The sequence below is a fragment of the Phaethon lepturus genome, unplaced genomic scaffold, assembly GCF_000687285.1.
Source record: "Phaethon lepturus isolate BGI_N335 unplaced genomic scaffold, ASM68728v1 scaffold9693, whole genome shotgun sequence".
Lineage (NCBI taxonomy): Eukaryota > Metazoa > Chordata > Aves > Phaethontiformes > Phaethontidae > Phaethon > Phaethon lepturus.
This window is the reverse complement of record NW_010531188.1, coordinates 18,182-35,446: the sequence shown is the minus strand read 5'-3', so window position 1 is coordinate 35,446 and position 17,265 is coordinate 18,182. Positions and strand designations below refer to the sequence as shown.

The window sequence follows — 17,265 nt, the reverse complement described above, 5'->3', positions numbered from 1 at the left end:
AGATGTGTAAACAACACTTGCCCTCTACAGTGCTTGAAGCCGAGACACTGCAGCCCACGCTAAAACGACCTGGGATTTTCCTCATCCGAACTGAACAAAAAATACCTGAACTACCCAAACCGAATCCCTGTGTTAATGCAAGGTTACATGAGCAATAGGGAAGGAAGTTTAAAATACTGTATTTTTAAATTAATAACATCCCTCTAAAACAAGGATAGGGAAAATAGGATTATTCCACCCACAGGCACACACTGCCCCAGGTGTCCTGGGATTTAACAGCTAACCAGGAACAGGAGCAGCGGGCCCATGGCTGGATACTATGGCCAATCCCTACTTCCAGGAACTGGAGCTAAGCAACAGTGATTTTATCTATAAAGGCTTTGTGTCACTTTTACCAAGTATGTTCCTGAAACAACAAGGATGAGGATGATAAGGATCAAAAACCAAAAGCAAAGCAACAAAGACAGCATCCCTATTTACCTGTACATTACCACATGATGTGTAAGGCCATGATATTTTGCTTCTTCAACTCAAATAAAAATTGAGCAGCTTCTCACAGGGCAAACACTCCCCCAGTTACTTCAAGACAGTTATGACAAGGTACATGCATCTAAGAAGCCAACTCTTCTTGCTGAAACCAATCCCAGGGAACAGTGTCCAGACCTCCCTGGTGAGGAACCTGACAACCACCACAATGCTTTTGTGATTGGATCACCTACCGCAGCTGAACGTGGCTTCCTGCAAAAAGGGAGTCCTGTTAACAGCAACCAGGATATTCTCACCTGCTATAGATAACTGTGGGGGGCAGAGGTATACGTATTTTTGGATTTTCTTTTCCCTGCTACCAGAACTTGAAACAATCTTCAAAACTTAGGTTCAGGAATAAGCTATGACATCCTATGGCACTGCTATCAATGTAGCCAACCTTCCCTCACAGCAACAGTCAACTGCGTTGTATTTAGGAGAGACTTTATAAATGCTGCTTACCCCCATCCCCATGGAATGAGCCCTTCTCTGTGGGCCCACTGAAGCCCATGAGGATAAAACAGCAGACTCTTGCTGTATGAAGCCAGGAAGACACACTAGCATCTGAGATGGTAGCTACCCAGGATTCAAGTACCAAGGTACCTAGAAAGGTAATTTGGGATTGCACCAGTGGCACTACGCATTCACTACCTATGGGCATTTTTTTCTCTTGACATTTTCAAACACCTGAACCACTTCCACATTACACCTGAAAAGGTGTTACTCCTGCCTGAAGATCTGACCAAAAGGAACCTAAGATTTAGTGCAGAACCACGCTAACTGAAAAAGCTTTGACACACACAGCTTATTCAGAAGAGCAGCGTCACAAATTTGGTTCCAGTCCTGATGCCTCAGTGAATGGGGCTAACTCGTAGTTAACACACAGTTGGGTTAACAGAAAGTCACATCCTCCAAGCTTTCTGGACCCTGCTGACCACAGGCCATTCTCCAAGGCTCTTCTACAATCTAACATCAGGAGCTGTTCTGGCACCAGACCAAAGCTGAAAGGGTTGCTTTATTATTGGCAGTACAGTCCCAGTCCCAGCTTCTAGAAACACAGCATAACCAAGTGGGCTGCACAGGTAGAAAAGGAAGGAGACAAAAGTCATTTTCAGGAATGGACTTCTGCAGAGATGGTTTTTGGAAAGGGGGCAGAGAGCATTCCTATGCGCTGGACTTCTCAGCCTTCAGCGCTCTCGCAATTCTCAATGAACTGTTATTGCACAGCTAAGTTGTCACACAGCCCATCTCATCTGAGGCGCTTCTAGACATCACAAGCTGCCCCTTAACTGGGATCCCTCCCACGCCCAGCTTCAGTCCCAGTGAGGCGCTTTGTCCTGCCCTATCACAAAGAGGATGCTGGAAGAAGAGCTTATATAACATATGTATGTGTATATATAAACTGTGTCTGCACCCAGTGAGCAAGCGGTTTTAGCCCCTGCTCTCTGGGCAGCAGAAGGGCTAGAGGCTGATAAGCTGCAACAAGCCGGTGTGAGGAGGAGAAAGGCACAAGAAAAGAGCAGCTCTTCAGAGACTGCTGTCAAACATCTGGCTGGGGAAGAGGAGGAGAGAGCTCAAATCCACTCTGTTCCTTGAGCCCCTGATGCAGATGGAATGGGGAAACCACCGCTGCACCAACCCCACTGGTGCATCCAGGAGGCAACCTGGCAACATCCTTTGGATCTTCAGCTGAGGGCGTCTCTGCTTGGAGGTATCCAGGGCACAGCTTGCGAGGATGGGGAAGGCTGCACAGAGTGCTTCTGTCTTGAAGGCAGGGGGAGGAGAAGAAGAAGAAATCCAAGAGGGAGAAGGCTAGATAAACACAGCAGGTCTCATGCTTCCTTCAATAAGGGAATATCTGAATGGTGGGGAGAGAAAAAAAGAAAAAGTAGTCAAACTTTTGCAGTTCGATGCACACCAGAAAAAACTACTGTGGAAAGCAAGACAGGCTCCCACTTCCATAACGTGATAATGCAGTGGTCTTATCATCACAACACAGCTGAAGGGACCTCTAGAGGACTCTGCTCCAACCTGCCCCTGTGAGCAGGACAATCACCAGCTCCAGCCTCAAAAATCCCCAAGGACAGAGACTCCATCACCTCTCTGGATGCCCATCTGGTCTGGTACTACCCTCCTAGCGCAAAATATCTTCCTAACGTCCAATCTGAGTCTGTCAAGTTACAGCTTGTGGACATTGCCCTATGTTATGTCATCTGGTTGAGAAGGGTTTGGCTCCATAGTCTTTTCAACTCCCTGTGAAGTCAATTGTAGTCAATAGCAGCCCTCAGCTGCTGCTACACCAGATTAAAGCAGCCCAGCTCCCTCAGTCATTCCTCACAAGCCCCAACAGAGCCTGTCCAGTTTCTCCACAACTCTCTTGAACCGGGGGTCCCCACAACAAGATTCAGTATTGCCAGTAAAGCCTTACCAATGTTATTTAGGGGAAGGTAATAACTTCCCTCAAGAGTAACAGTTTCCTTCTTTCCCATGACCTCATCACTCTTTGTTCCTCAAAATGTCCAAGACATGTTTCTTATGTGACAGGGATGGTTGGAAATACAAGGATTACACCTGCCCTTATCCAACCTGAAGAAATGTAGCCTCCTCTAGTAGCTGCCACTTCCTCATCTTTGAGTCATAAGCACGAGCTTTATGGTCTCCTGCTGCACGGGGCAACCTGCTACTGTAGAACATGCCTTAGAGGCCGTACAAGTTTCCAGGCAGTGATAAAAATGACACAATGCAGAGGCAACATTCTCTAATTTCTACATTGCAGACATTTTTTGTTAAGCTCCATTTTTACATTTCTGCTGTTTATGCACTTGAAGTTTAAGACCCATCTCAGGACATGTTGCCGTTTCCGCCCTTTAGTGGAAATCCCCTTTAACTGTTTTTACTGCAAGGGTTCCCATGACACCATGGGAAGGAGAAATTCTGCCCTGAGCTACCTACAAGCCAGGTACACTTCTTGCCTAAGACACAGCAGTCTCTGCAAAACCAATCTTGAGCTGCAGCTTCGCATCAGCTCTGGCATTATAAAGCCACTCCTTCAGGGCAGAAGTCAAGAACACATGATGCACTGACTGTTTAACAGATTTGCCCCTCTGCCCAGTACAGTAAGTTCAAGCACATCCCTTTTAGATCTTCTTGCTTGCCAGGGCTGCAGCACTGTATGCACATGTGGCACAAAGCTGCTTACTAAAACAGTCTAAAAATGAAGAAGCCAAAACATCACAAAGGGTTTGTATTCCAAGCATATCCTCCCACTCCCCCCAACTTGTTTTTCATAAACACAGCTATTTTACTCTATTTGCACTATGATGCTGAAGGCTGGCATTCCTCTGCAAATCTTTTGCTAAGACAGGAAGAGTGAGTAGCATAATGCCAACAGTCTTTCCAGACTGCCCTAGGCTCCCAGTCTGAGTGCGCTGCATACTTCAGAAGGTGGTATCAAATACTGCTTGCACACCTAAGTTGTGAAACATGCCATAGAGACTGTGACAACGCTTTTCAAAAGCTCCTCTGGTGCCTAACATACATAGGGGCATTCCTTGCCATTTTCATCCTAGGTAGTCAACTGTACAACCTTCTCTTATAAGGGTCTTGCTCAGTGCTCCTTGCCCAAGTCACGTACCATCTGTGTATTCCTCGGAGGAAGTGAGTGATAAAAGGCTCTGTATGTCACTGCTTTCTGAATCTTGGACCTCTTTGTGTACAGGCCTACTGCTAGCCATGCCAGCTACCCAGGAAGAGGTAGCAGCCTGATGCACAAGAACAGTTTCAGAGCGCTGAGAGCCACTGGCTTCACACAGTCCAGAATGTCCGGGGGCTTCATCTTCTCTTTCAAAGCTATTGTGAGCCCCTTGGTCCTGCTGCTGCATCTCTCTGGCTCCATTCTGCCCAGCTCCCTCCGAGAGCACGATCTGCACTCGGGAGTCTGAGGGTGGAATGCAGTTCCCCGTGCTGCCATACACCGCTTCTTCATAGGATGGCAAGGCCACCTGGACACCATCCACCATGATAGAGACCTGATCTCCAGACACACCTTGGTCTCGCCTCAAAAAAAAAAAACCAAAGAGGAGGGGAGGAAAAAGAAAAGAAAAGAAAAAAAAAATCAAGTTGAGCATTAATATCTTATATATAAGTTACAGAGAACTCCAGTAACCTCCCAGAGCAGAACTCTAATGCTCACCATTGACTTATTTAGGGGAGAAGAGACACATGAATGGTGGTTTAACAAGGTCGAACAAGCATGGCCTTGCAGCCCTACTGTAAATTGCTATAAACGTGAGCAGGGGCTGTAATTCACAGTGCCTGATGGATTTAGCAGTAAGAGCTGAAAAGGTTACAATGCCTCCCACCTCACCTGCCTCCATAGCTAAATCTGACAAAGATGATGACTCAGAACCCTCTTCTGTCACAGCCTGCAGATAAAAAAAGAGCTCTGACCACCTCTGATTTCAGCTTGTTACACTACTATATTCTGCAACACGCAGCGCTGCCTGTTCTGCCACCTTTGCTGCTGGTGAGATAACCTCTGGTGGGATGGGGCAGGCAGCTCAAACTGGCACAGTGTGAATCACCTAGGCTCATGAGTCAGAGTGCTGAGACCGAGTTTTTCTTTTTCAGTGGTTTGGACTTCTTCAAAAAAGGGCAGACTCCAGGGCCCCAGCTCTCAACCTCCCCGTTGCTGGACAGCCGTGTCTCTGCTCTTATTTAAGGAGTACTAGTAGCTGATTCGGAAGAGTCCACAGTGACTTTGTTGACCTCAGCCAGCAGCAGTGTAATGGCTGGGTCCCTCCTCTTATCCACAACACCAGGCCAGGAGGGTTCTCCTCCCACAGCAGGGAACAATGGCAGATCTGCATGCGTACCTAATCAGCAGTACTGCCAGAATTCGTGTCCATAAGTTCTTACAAACAGACTGGGGGAGATACATATATATACCAGACACATACTTCAGCAGCTATCTAAGGCTAGAAGAGGCAGGAGACTGATCTACAGCCAGACTAGCAGGGATCATAACTTTTCACATTCAAAGCCAAGGAAAAAAGAGCAAGGAAACCACTCACCAGGTGGCATTCTAATGTGGACTGCAGCTGGGTGTTGCAGACCACCATTTCAGACTACTGCTGGACCACGGGGCAGAGGTGCCACTGAGGTGATTAAAACAGGAGCAGAGAAGCAAGGAGATAAGTTGCTCCAAAATGAAGGCCTAAACCAGGTATCTTAATGGGTTTCTGCTGCAAAGAAACAGGATGCCTCTGAGCCCCTCCAAAGCCCAGCTACACTTACCTGCTATGATGGAACGACTTCAGCTTTGGCTGCAGCAAAACAAACAGCACAACTAAGAGCAGGATCAGGGCAACAGAGCTCGCTGTGGAGGCTACTATGGACAGCGTGGGTACTCCAATTGTTGGAGGAGAGTCCTTTTCTACAAAACCAAGAGGGACACAAGGTAAAATGATCCACTCCCTGAAATCACTGCCATAGGGACAGAAAAACATCCACATTGCCTGCTCTCAGGACTTATACTTGGCTGCATGTGTGAGGAGCCCAAGTTTCCCATACAGTCAAGGCACACCAGCTATCTCGTATAGAAGACAGGTCAGAGCTCAAGCTGACAGCTCTCCATCAACTGTAAAGGGAACCTAAAACAAAACATGCACATACAAGGGTTCTTTGGAAAAACACAAGGCAAACAGAGAAGCAGTGCAAGCAGGCCACGGGAACGGATAGATGGTGGTAAGGGTCACGTTATGTACAGATCTGGCTGAGCAAAAGCTAAAAAACGTCCTGATGTCACCAGCAAGGCCAATAATTGGCTAGCACAATAAGCTGGATATTTTAGGCCAAACAATGGGAAAAGTTCCAAATAACGCGTGTTCTTGGCTAATGGAACAGTCTCCCAAAGGAAGGGGCGGAAGTCACCTGGCTAGGTGAGTTAAGATGCAGCAAGTATTCAGGTTCTCTCTCACACAAACATATGCCAGGGAACAGAGAGGGAAGGCAGATGCTACTTCAGGATGCTGAGTTTTCAGTGTTAGATATATGTGTTCTGTTAACATTACTCCTCCCTACCCTTCCTCAGCTGTGTCGTGTGAGTGTTCAGGAACCAATTTGGCTTTTAAAGGTCCCTTGCAAGACAGGAACAAATTGAGAGTGTAGAGAGAACAGACTGGAGCTGCTATTGCTGAGCACTGCATATCTTGCCTAGAATGCTACACTAGTTCTTTCATCTCCGTAGAGCAAATAACTGTCTGTATATGTGTCGCCTCTGTCCCTTATTTACGTCTTCAGTAGAGATCTGAAAAACCTCACTTCCCCATCAGCAAATACTATCATGCATCTCACATTCAGGACATTCTCAGGTACACAATTCCTCAATTCTTTTTTGTGATATCCGATATATTCTTTGGAAGCATGGGTCTCAAACTGCAGGGGGATGCAGGACACAGATGCAGGATGCAGATAGGGATGAGGGAAAGAAAAGCATGCAAACAGAAGAAAAAAATTTATGCCCAAAACAAGCATGTGAGAGTTGGCGTTGTTCAGCCTGGAGAAGAGAAGGCTCTGAGGAGACTTTATTGCAGCCTTCCAGTACTTAAAGGGGGCTTACAAGAAAGATGGGGACAGACTATTTAGCAGGGCCTGTAACAACAGGACAAAGGATAATGGTTTTAAATTAGAAGAGGGTAGTTTTAGGCTAGACATAAGGAAGAAATTTTTCACAATGAGGGTGGTGAAACACTGGCACAAGTTGTCCAGAGAGGTGGTAGATGCCCCATCCCTGGAAACATTCCAGGTCAGGTTGGACAGGGCTCTGAGCAACCTGGTCTAGTTGACAATCTCCCTGCTCACTGCAGGAGGGTTGGACTAGATGACTTCAAAAAGTTCCTTGTAACCTAAAGATTCTATGATTCTATGTAGCTGGAAAGCCAGTTTGCATTTTCTACATCTTCTCTTGAGGTTAAACTTCCTGGTTTAATTGTTTTGAACTTGCTTTCCTGAAATTTTTCAGAAGTAGCTTGACCTCTCCCTGAGGAAAAACAATGTCTGGTACATTTTTCCCTATGGCAAATAGGGTTGAGTAACAATTTCCATTTTCAACATTACTCAGGACACTTTGAATACACTGACAAGAAAGAGGGTAGGCAAACAGGGGTGCTCCATTTTCAGCATCAGTACACAATGCTGTGAAAAGGCTCACTACCCAGGATACACTCCAGCATATTCACAGTCTCGGATTCCACCACAATGCTCACCAGCTCATACAATAAACTGTCAAAAGGCTATGGGGCTGACAGGCTCAGAGCTACACAAAAAAATCTGGTAACTGCTAGGGATTTCATTTACTCTATATGGAGCAGGAGGGCCCTTATCCATTACCAATAATTTTAAGACCTACTGCCTTTCTCTCTACAGCCTCCTTCCTCCTCCTCCTTTTAGACCTGTGAAAGAGGCTTAGTAGCTAAACTTCAGCTCTCTCTGACCCTGACCAGTTGTTTCAAAGCCTGTGCTGTGAAAGCAATTTTTTCACTGAGTCAGACTTTTGAGGCCCCATATTTTTAATAAGGCCACTGATCCTTCAGGATGCTAAAGAAATCTGATGGATTTCTGCTCATCACAATGCAATCCCTTCAGCTCTGATGGAGAGGCCAAGTGCCACCATGCAGCAATGCCACCCAAGGAACACTACCTGCAATAGCACAACTTTGTTCTCCAGCCTGGGTGCAGCAAGGGGAAAGAAGCTGTGGAAAGGAAGCTGATGCTGAACTTGAAAAGCCTCTTCAGGGTCTGGTTGCTGCCAGATAAACTCCCAATTCCCTTCCTTATATATCATAGGAAAGGGCTACTGGAGTCACAGTGACAGAGACACTGAGAAGACAGTGTTTTGGGACAGGATGGGATGTTCCAAAGATTACAGGTATGCAGTGAGCTCCATAAAGAGCTTGAAGAAAGTTCTTTTCCGTTTCCTTCCCATTAAGTTAAAACGTTTTGCTTTATGGATTATGAGACTTAATTCCCGAGTGCACATATTGCTGACTTAGGATGACTGAGCAGTAAGACTCTATCAACAAACCAAACTTGAAGTGGGGAGAGAGTTCTCCCTTTATCCAGTATGCATGCTTTTAAAACCAGAAGAGCCATAGGTAAACTAAGAGCTGTATGATGAACATCTTCCTGCAAATCCTTTTACTTTCCTGCTTTGATGGAGGAATTCCTGTTCAGCTGGGGAGAGATGCACAAAACAAAAGCTGTCCACTTCCGTTTGGAGAGAAGCAGAAATAATTTGTCAGCAATGCCCTTTCCTGACAGTACAGGGAAAAGCCGCACCATTGAGCTCTTTGCCCCAGGAGGCCAACAGCTACTTAACCTGTTTGCAAGGAACAAATTGCTCTACATACTCACACCCCCATGTGCACATGTGGACAGAGGGGTATACCAAGGAGGGAGATGTATTGTCAAACCCATCAGGAGCAAAACCAGACAGCACAGAAAATGCTTCGGTTAGGGCCTCCCCCATTTCTGGGACGAGAGTTGTCAAAATACGAGGCTCCACATAAGTAACAAGTCTCCTTTATAGTCTTTTCCATGAGTTGTCTCCTTGTGTAAGGGACTCTGAGCTTGCATCTGATGGGCTGTTAAAGGAGAGACATTTTTAACAGACAGCTGTGATTGTGAGTCACATTCATCAAATTGCTGGAGCAATGACACACAGCTGTATGGACTTCCTCAGCATGACACTGACTGAGTGTTTAAGGATAATCTGAAAAGCCAATGCAAGGGCAATTCTGACTGTCCCAGTGGAGTCAGGGAGCACTCACCTGGGCTGAGCCTGCAGCTGACTTCCATGGCTGGATTCCACTCTCCATTCTTGCAGGTCAAGTATTTATAATCTCCTTTCAGCATGTAGCCTTCGACACACAGATATTCTATGACGCTGCCTGAAGTCAGAGGGTTGTTGCAGGGGCTAGGGTGGCATTTATAGCCTCCATTCTCAGGCTGTGGTGGCTGGGGACAATCTGAAAAAAAGAGAAAGCATCATGGAGGATATCTAGGAGGAAGACGTATGTTGCGCAATAGATACATAGGCAGACTTCCATCTACAAACACCCACTAAATTAAGAAGCCACCAAAACCGAGAAGAAAGACTGTTACACACAGGCAAAGAACACTGCTCAGTTTCACCTCTGATAAGTCCTCTGTGATTGCTAAATATTGCTTGTTATCCCAGTAGTACAATCTAGTTGGCAGGCATCAAACTGGTGATATTTTTGAGCAGTGACACAACAGAGATTCCATATGAGAGGGGCCCAGAACATCCTTGGTGCTATCTTTTCCCCACAGCTGTTTCACTAGAGACTGGGGGGAACCTAACAACCAGGCTTTCCTATTAGCCTGATATGGAAAAAGCATGAGAGCTCCTACTGAAACACCCCACTGTACTTTGGGTACAATGTCAAGGTATAAAACTGCCCCATAAGGCACCCTGGAAGCCTGTAAGAGCACGCTGATTTTAGCTATTTTATATAGATATACCACCAACAGTATGGGGAACAGAGCTTTGCTGCAGTAGGACCAAATATTTCAGCTTATTTTTTAAAAGAAATTAGTTATATTACAAAGACATTTCTAAAAAAACCCCTGTTTACTTATGTGAAGTCTGGAGTGCTGAAGGCACTTCACACTTCTCCTTGCATCTCCTCTATCCTGACTAATGGGTATAGACATAGCATATACCAGAAATTTTCTTGTAGAATTTTCAATAGCCATTCAAATAAAAACAACAAACCACGAACAAGGAAACTGTGCTGAAAACAGGATATTTGTATTGCTTAGAATTTCCTCTCCTCTGGCAGGTCACAGTGACCCTGCAGAATAGCCCCAACACCCCCTGCTGACACCACGTATCTGCCTGGCTGAAAGAGGGAGAAACCAAGATTTTCCCCTTTAAATCCACATCAACTGATCAAGCTTCACAAAATAAAATACATCAAAGATCACTCTTGAGGTATTTTGTGTCATGGAAAACCAGCCAACTCACCCACCCTACTCCATCACAGCATGGTTATCCAGGCCTGCCCTTAACCCCTGCAGCATGCATTCCCACGTTCTGCCTCTAAGTGTCCCACTTACTTTGGGACAAGCAGCAAGAAACAACTGAGCAAAGTTCAAGTAAACTGGATTTTGGGCAAGATCTAAGCAGCAAAAGAAAACTTTAAAGACACCATGGAAAAATTTGCTACATTGCTGCAGTGCAAGTGACCCTTGAACCTAATCACACGTGTCAATACATCACAGGTAGTGCCTTGTAAATGCCAGTAAACCCCGAGGTGAAGTGCTGAGCAAAGGCAAAAACCCTCTGGTATGAGTTCTGCCAGCTTTGTAACTGCAATTCAATTTACTTCTTGAAAGAAAAGGTTAACTGGTCTAAGAAGCAGCTTTTCAAGACGACTTTGTTCTTGAGATTTATTCTTAAATAAGCTTCAGAGAAGCCACGTCTCATGCTTCATGAGTATTAATTGTTGCCTTTTCTGTGTTTATTTTTCCTTTCTGCTATAATTTCCCATTTTGTAACCAATGTTTTAACCCTTCTCCTTATGATTCTAAAACTTGCTTTCACTTTAAGCCCATCCAACACTTTGGGTCAGCTGGTATGAGCTGAAGCGACAGATTCGTGGCACATTTCACATTCAGGCACACAGACAAACGCCCTGCTTCATCTGCAGCCCAGGAGAGGGGTTCCTTGCTAAATTGCAAGGACTCGTTTCAGTGCCAGAAATATTCTCAGCAGTTAACACGTACCTCTCCAGGCAATGGCAGAGAGCTGTGGGGAAAAAGCTACTGCCAAAACTCGTCCCTACACCTTTTTATGCCACAGGAGGTACCTCGAGTTGCTTGGGAGCCACACACAGCATCTTTCTGCTAGCTGACTGCAGCAAACAGAGCTTGTTCCCCCTGTTTCCCCCATCCCCTGAGCTGAACCCATGCATGGCCATTGTGCCAGGAGCCCTTTTGGACCAGGCAGCAGCTCACTGTTCGGTTCCCCTTCTACCATAAAATGCCACCTACGCTGATGAGGTGTCCGAGTTACGTACAAAAATCATCCAGCCATCGAGAAACAAGCACTCATTCACATTGCAGTAGCACTCTCAAAGGCTTGGAAACACCACCACATCAGTCACCTACAGAACCCTGACTTTGCCTCCTCGCGCAAGGGCTTCAGGAGATGTGCAGCTACGCAACTGCAGGTTGGTTTCCTCCTCACCTCCACAGGCCACTTGGCACACAAATGGAGAGAAGCAGCTGATAAGCATGTTCAGTCAGTTGTCCCTGACTTGTCCTCTTCACACAGGGAAGATACCACAGAATCAGTCACCTCCCTTTTTTTTTTCCCCCCACCTCCTTAAGTTCTTTGTCATCATAGCATTCAAGAGCATCACAAATACTTTAAAATGTCACCTTCACTGTGACAGAAGAATACTGTTTATGTGCCATGGAAATAGATAAAAAAGATCTGGATCAGACAGCTACAACATCAACGCCCTCCACCCTCAAGCTGACTGAGCATCTTTGGGCAACCCCAGCTCCCCTGGAAGACCACCTGAACTGTCCTTTGCATGGCAGCCTCAGGGGAACAGAGGGCTACTAGGCAGTGCTGATGGCTTCAAAGATCACAGAATCATTAAGGTTGGAAAAAGACCTTCAAGATCATCAAGTCCAACGGTCAACCCAACACCACCATGCCCCCTAAACCATGTCCCGAAGTGCCACATCCACACATTTTTTTAACACTTCCAGTGATGACGACTCCCCCATCTCCCTGGGCAGCCTGTTCCAATGCTTGACCACTCTCTCGGTGAAGAAATTTTTCCCAATATCTCATCTAAATCTCCCTTGGCGCAACTTGAGGCCATTTCCTCTCATCCTATCAATGGTTACTTGGGAGAAGAGACCAACACCCACCTCACCACAACCCCCTTTCAGGTAGTTGTAGAGAGCAATAAGGTCTCCCCTCAGCCTCCTCTTCTCCAGACTAAACAACCCCAGTTCCCTCAGCCGCTCCTCAAAAGACTTGTGCTCCAGACCCCTCACCAGCTTCGCTGCCCTTCTCTGGACACGCTCCAGCACCTCAGCATCCTTCTTGTAGTGAGGGACCCAAAACTGAACACAGGATTTGAGGTGTGGCCTCACCAGTGCCGAGTACAGGGGCACAATCACTTCCCTGCTCCTGCTGGCCACACTATTTCTGACACAGGCCAGGACGCTGTTGGCCTTCTTGGCCACCTGGGCACACTGCCGGCTCATGTTCAGCTGGCTGTCAACCAGCACCCCCAGGTCCTTTTCTGCCGGGCAGCTCTCCAGCCACTCTGCCCCAAGCCTTGTAGCATTGCATGGGGTTGTTGTGACCCAAGTGCAGGACCCAGCACTTGGCCTTATTAGACCTCATACAGTTGACCTCAGCCCATTGATCCAGCCTGTCCAGATCCCTCTGCAGAGCCCTCCTTACCCTCCAGCAGATCAACACTCCCACCCAACTCGTTGTCATCTGCAAACTTACTGAGGAAGCACTCAATCACTGGAGATGGACCAGGCAAGGCTTGGGTGGGCAAGATGGTGGACTGGCGGTGCCTGAAAAGTTGAGGAAGTCAAACACCTCTGCTCCCTGCTGGACCAGCTCCCTTTCCCTGGCATCTCTGACGGAGCTCAGCACCTCTGCAACCCAGGGCACAGTCCAGTGTAACACAGGCACCCAGAAAGCTTGGGACAGACAATGCAGCTTGCCACTACAGTGACCTGCTCCCAAGTTTTCAGTATCCTCAGCTTTCACACACTCCATATTGGGTTTCTTCAACTGCCTCCATATGTGTGCTCTAAACTGCGGCTAACAGAAGAAAAGGTAGAGTCTGGTTCTGCACAGTCCTTTATCTCACCAAACAGCAGCAAAGCTTATGCCCCGAGTTTGTGGTCTTGGCTGCTTGGCACTGTGCATTTCTTTTTTCAATTAGTAAGGCTCCCGGATCCTAGCAGTCATCTTACACCCCTTTTTTCCTGCACTAAGCACCTCAACTGTATTTCAGTCATTCACCTCTTTTGCTGGGCAGTCTGACCACACAGAGATGAAAACCAAATCTTCCTTAACTGAATGTATTCTTATAAAAAAAACAAACCCAACAACCAAACAAAAACAGAACAAAACTACTATTCATCATCTGCTTGAGCGTGTACCTGTAGGTTTGTAACTGAGGGAGAACAAACCACTGCATTGCTCACCTTACATGGGTGGATAGATGGGTATAAACACCAATTGCTTAACAAAGGGATTGTTTGCACTGAACATCCAGTAGCATTTCTTCTACTTCTCCACAGCAAGGTACAAAGGTCACTAAAGCTAGGAACAGTTTTGACAAATTAACATTGATGTTTATATGAGTCACGCACAAATCCCAGCAACTTTAAGAGGAAGCTGAACTGAGCCTGAGGTTAATTCCTCACCAACTACACAAGTGCTCTAGCACGTTTGACCGTCCTCAGAGCAGTGTCAGACAAAGCTTACATGTTAGTGCTGAAGTATTTTGGAAGCAATTTGGGTAGATGATGACTCCTCAGCTAGATCCCTTGAACATGTGCTCTGTTTGGATATGTTAACACCTCCTGGGCTTTCAGACATGCTGCAACTTTTGTGGGATGTGAAGACTGGAAATGGAAGATCCTAAGCGCTACAAAACTTACTCCATTTAACCGCTATTATCAAGATTGACAAAAGAAAAACATCCTACAAACAAAAAACACCCTCCTGATCTAACAAGATGAACATTCCCCTGGCTAATCTGGTTAAACCTGTCATGACTGTCTCATGCCAGCATGTCCAGCCTGGTGAGCAAACATCTTTGTGAAGAGAACACCGAAGCACCCAGTTAATTGGTCCTGTACGAAAGGACGTATGATTTCCTTCTTGCTGGGATCTGTTCCCTCAGAAGCCTCATCCTAACTTTCTTGTGCTACCTTGACTCCCCTTACAGTAGGATTTTTGTGGAGTAGCTTAAAAAAAAGGTTGTCTTCCCTTAAAGTGTGTCATTTTGTCTCTCTTCATATCTCCTGTCACACAGAAAGGTTCCCTCCTGGTTGCAGTCACTGCCTTTGCCTGTTTACGCTCCTCCAAGTTGTGCTCCAGCACGCTGTACAAGCGGCAAGGGGCACTTCTCTGTCCAAGTCTCCAGTTCTCCAAAACACCACCACTTTTATTCTCTCAGCCAGCACTTGCCACTAGCCACAGAAACAGTACATTTAGAAAAGCATCCAAAATAAACACAGAGATACCCCAATCATCCAGTTACTTGTCCCTGCTATGGAGGCCTCTGATTTTTCAATTCTGATATATCAATCTGTGTGTCTGCATCACTTCAGCACAATGAAAGAAACTGCAAAAGCTATTACTAACTTCTGGCAATGACCTTCAAAAAGCACCATACTCTCTAAGGCACCCTTGAGAGTAATCCTCTCTCTCTACTCCCCTCTTCGACCTGGGTCCTGCCACAGCTAAATGGGTGGTCTGAAACACCAGCTGCATCTGAAGCCTTCTGCAGAGACACTGCATTTTCAGCATCTCAGACCTGAGGTTCAGATTTAATTAACACCATGCTGAAAATAACAGAGCCACGTTCACTGTTTCTCTCCACTTAGTGCCCGCAACAGGCTTGCAGCCGTAAGTGGTTGGGTTTTTTTTAGTTGCTATTTGTTTGTAAATTCATACACACAGGCTTTCATCTTTTTTACACAATGCTTTTTCACAATTAAGATATGACAGTCTGATGCAGCCAGCCAGATGGGGGGCTAGTAGTGCAAGTCAGAGACGAGCAATAATGCTCATTTTGGCTTCTAGAGGGTCTGGCAATTCTAACAGCGCTGCCCATGGATCCCACTCAGAGGTGACACTGAGCATCAGTTTTGCTTTAGAAAGCAACTGAATGAATTTGCTAGCAAGAGCTCTGGACATATTTCCTAACAGGAGAAGAGACATAGCTTTCTCTCTTTGCGGAGTTTCAGTTCTTGCCAGCGGGGCACTACCTGACCTCTCCACTAATCTCCTGGTTGTTTAGTAAGACAAGAATGAAACAATTTACCCCTCTCTTAGCCAGGTTTTTGGATGTCTTCTATTTATTGGATATACTCCCAACCTCTGTCACTAGTACTCAGAGAAGTATGAATGTGACCCAGCCAGGTAATAACATCACCGCTGTCCTTAGCCACAGCAGCCAGGTAACCAGAGTCACCAAGATCACGCAGCAGCTTCTTGAGCAACAACAAAGGCAACACATCAGCCTCCCAGTGCCTGCAGACAGACTACAGTGCCTCAGCTCACACCTCACCGAACACACTGTCCAAGCTTTCATGCAACTCAAAATCTTTTTAGTTTTTAAGTTTAGCTCTTCCTCCTAGAGAGATCCCTACCTAGCATATGATGAACTCGAACCCCACTATACACCTACTGAGAGAAAAACTAGAAAAGCAGCACCAAAACTAAAGGCATGCATATAACTGGCATACACACAGTTTTCAACAGCAAGCACTTTTATTTTATAAACCCTTCCCAACAAGCTGACAGGAAATTCGCCATCCAACTTAGCTGCTTTTCTCACAAGAATTTCACCCGCTATGCTGTGAAAAGTCTGGGCTAAAGGTGATTTGCTGCCTCAAGGAGGAAAAAACCCCATATTTATATATACACACACACCTATTTGATTCAAAAAGCATACAGCTATCTATCAGGCCCCTCTAACCCAAGCCTCCTGCTGCTCAGTGTCTCAGTGTCTGGGGGAGCAGGGGAAGACCAGCATGGCTGCAGTGACACCGTGACTGCAGAACAAAAAAAATCCACAAGCTCCTCTTTGGGTCAGGATTTTTTCCTCTTAAACCCGAGCTTTCAGTCACACATATATTCCTTCTGCCTGAGGCAGGACTGGTGTTTGGCTCCAGGATTCTTCTGCAGAGAGAAAGATGACGTGGGGAGAGGAGCAGCCAAGTTTGCTTTCATCATGAAATCTGGACAGGCAACATCCTTGTTTTTCCCCTCTTCCCTTGTGCACATAAACCAGACTATAAACAGCAGAAGCCACTTTCAGAAGCCCCTCCCTCAGCAGCAGTTTGGTTTTAGTAAGAAGCAAGTCTGTATCATTTCATACCCTTTTTAGACTAGCTATGTGTCAACTAAATGCCATCTTTTACCAAAGCAAAACCTACTTCCCAGGCAGTTGGTCTGCAGAGAAAAAGCACCTAGATAGGCTTTGATCAACAGCACTGACTCTTCCCCACCCACACCTTCCTTCCTGTTGAGAAAGCAACAACAAGGGGATTTAGTGAGAGATGCACAAGTGGTAAACACAAAAGCAGTCACCTTCACCCACATGCTCCAGCTAGTCAAGAGTGCCAGCTCCATTTCTGAGTGCTAAATACCTTCAGGTTTCCAACCAGTGACATTTGCCTGGATACACTCTAAAGCCTTCAGCACAGCAGCTTCCCGCTATGCACCCTCTGCTCCTGCATAGTCCTCCCCAGTCCGAGCGTTTGGATTGATACCAATATTAGGCTAGGAAATGGCTCATCAAGTATTCCACAGATAAACATCACTGCTTGTAACAGCAGGTCTGTGCTGAACACGAAGAGCCACATGCTTTAGACAGGGGTTTCTCTGAGCAGACTGGCTCCGAAGAAGCACAGCAATGACCTGCTCTGGGA

The 17,265-nt window shown here is 46.2% G+C and overlaps 1 protein-coding gene across 1 annotated transcript; it reads right to left on the bottom strand.

The window, feature by feature from the left end:
* Positions 1-1,924: 1,924 nt before the first annotated feature.
* On the bottom strand, positions 1,925-9,551 carry KIAA0247 (KIAA0247 ortholog; the record flags this gene model as incomplete). Its single annotated transcript, XM_010284459.1, has 4 exons — positions 1,925-2,383; positions 4,160-4,581; positions 5,821-5,959; positions 9,354-9,551. Coding segments are annotated over 4 exons (785 nt in total), but the record flags the coding sequence as incomplete, so codon positions are not given.
* Positions 9,552-17,265: the final 7,714 nt, after the last annotated feature.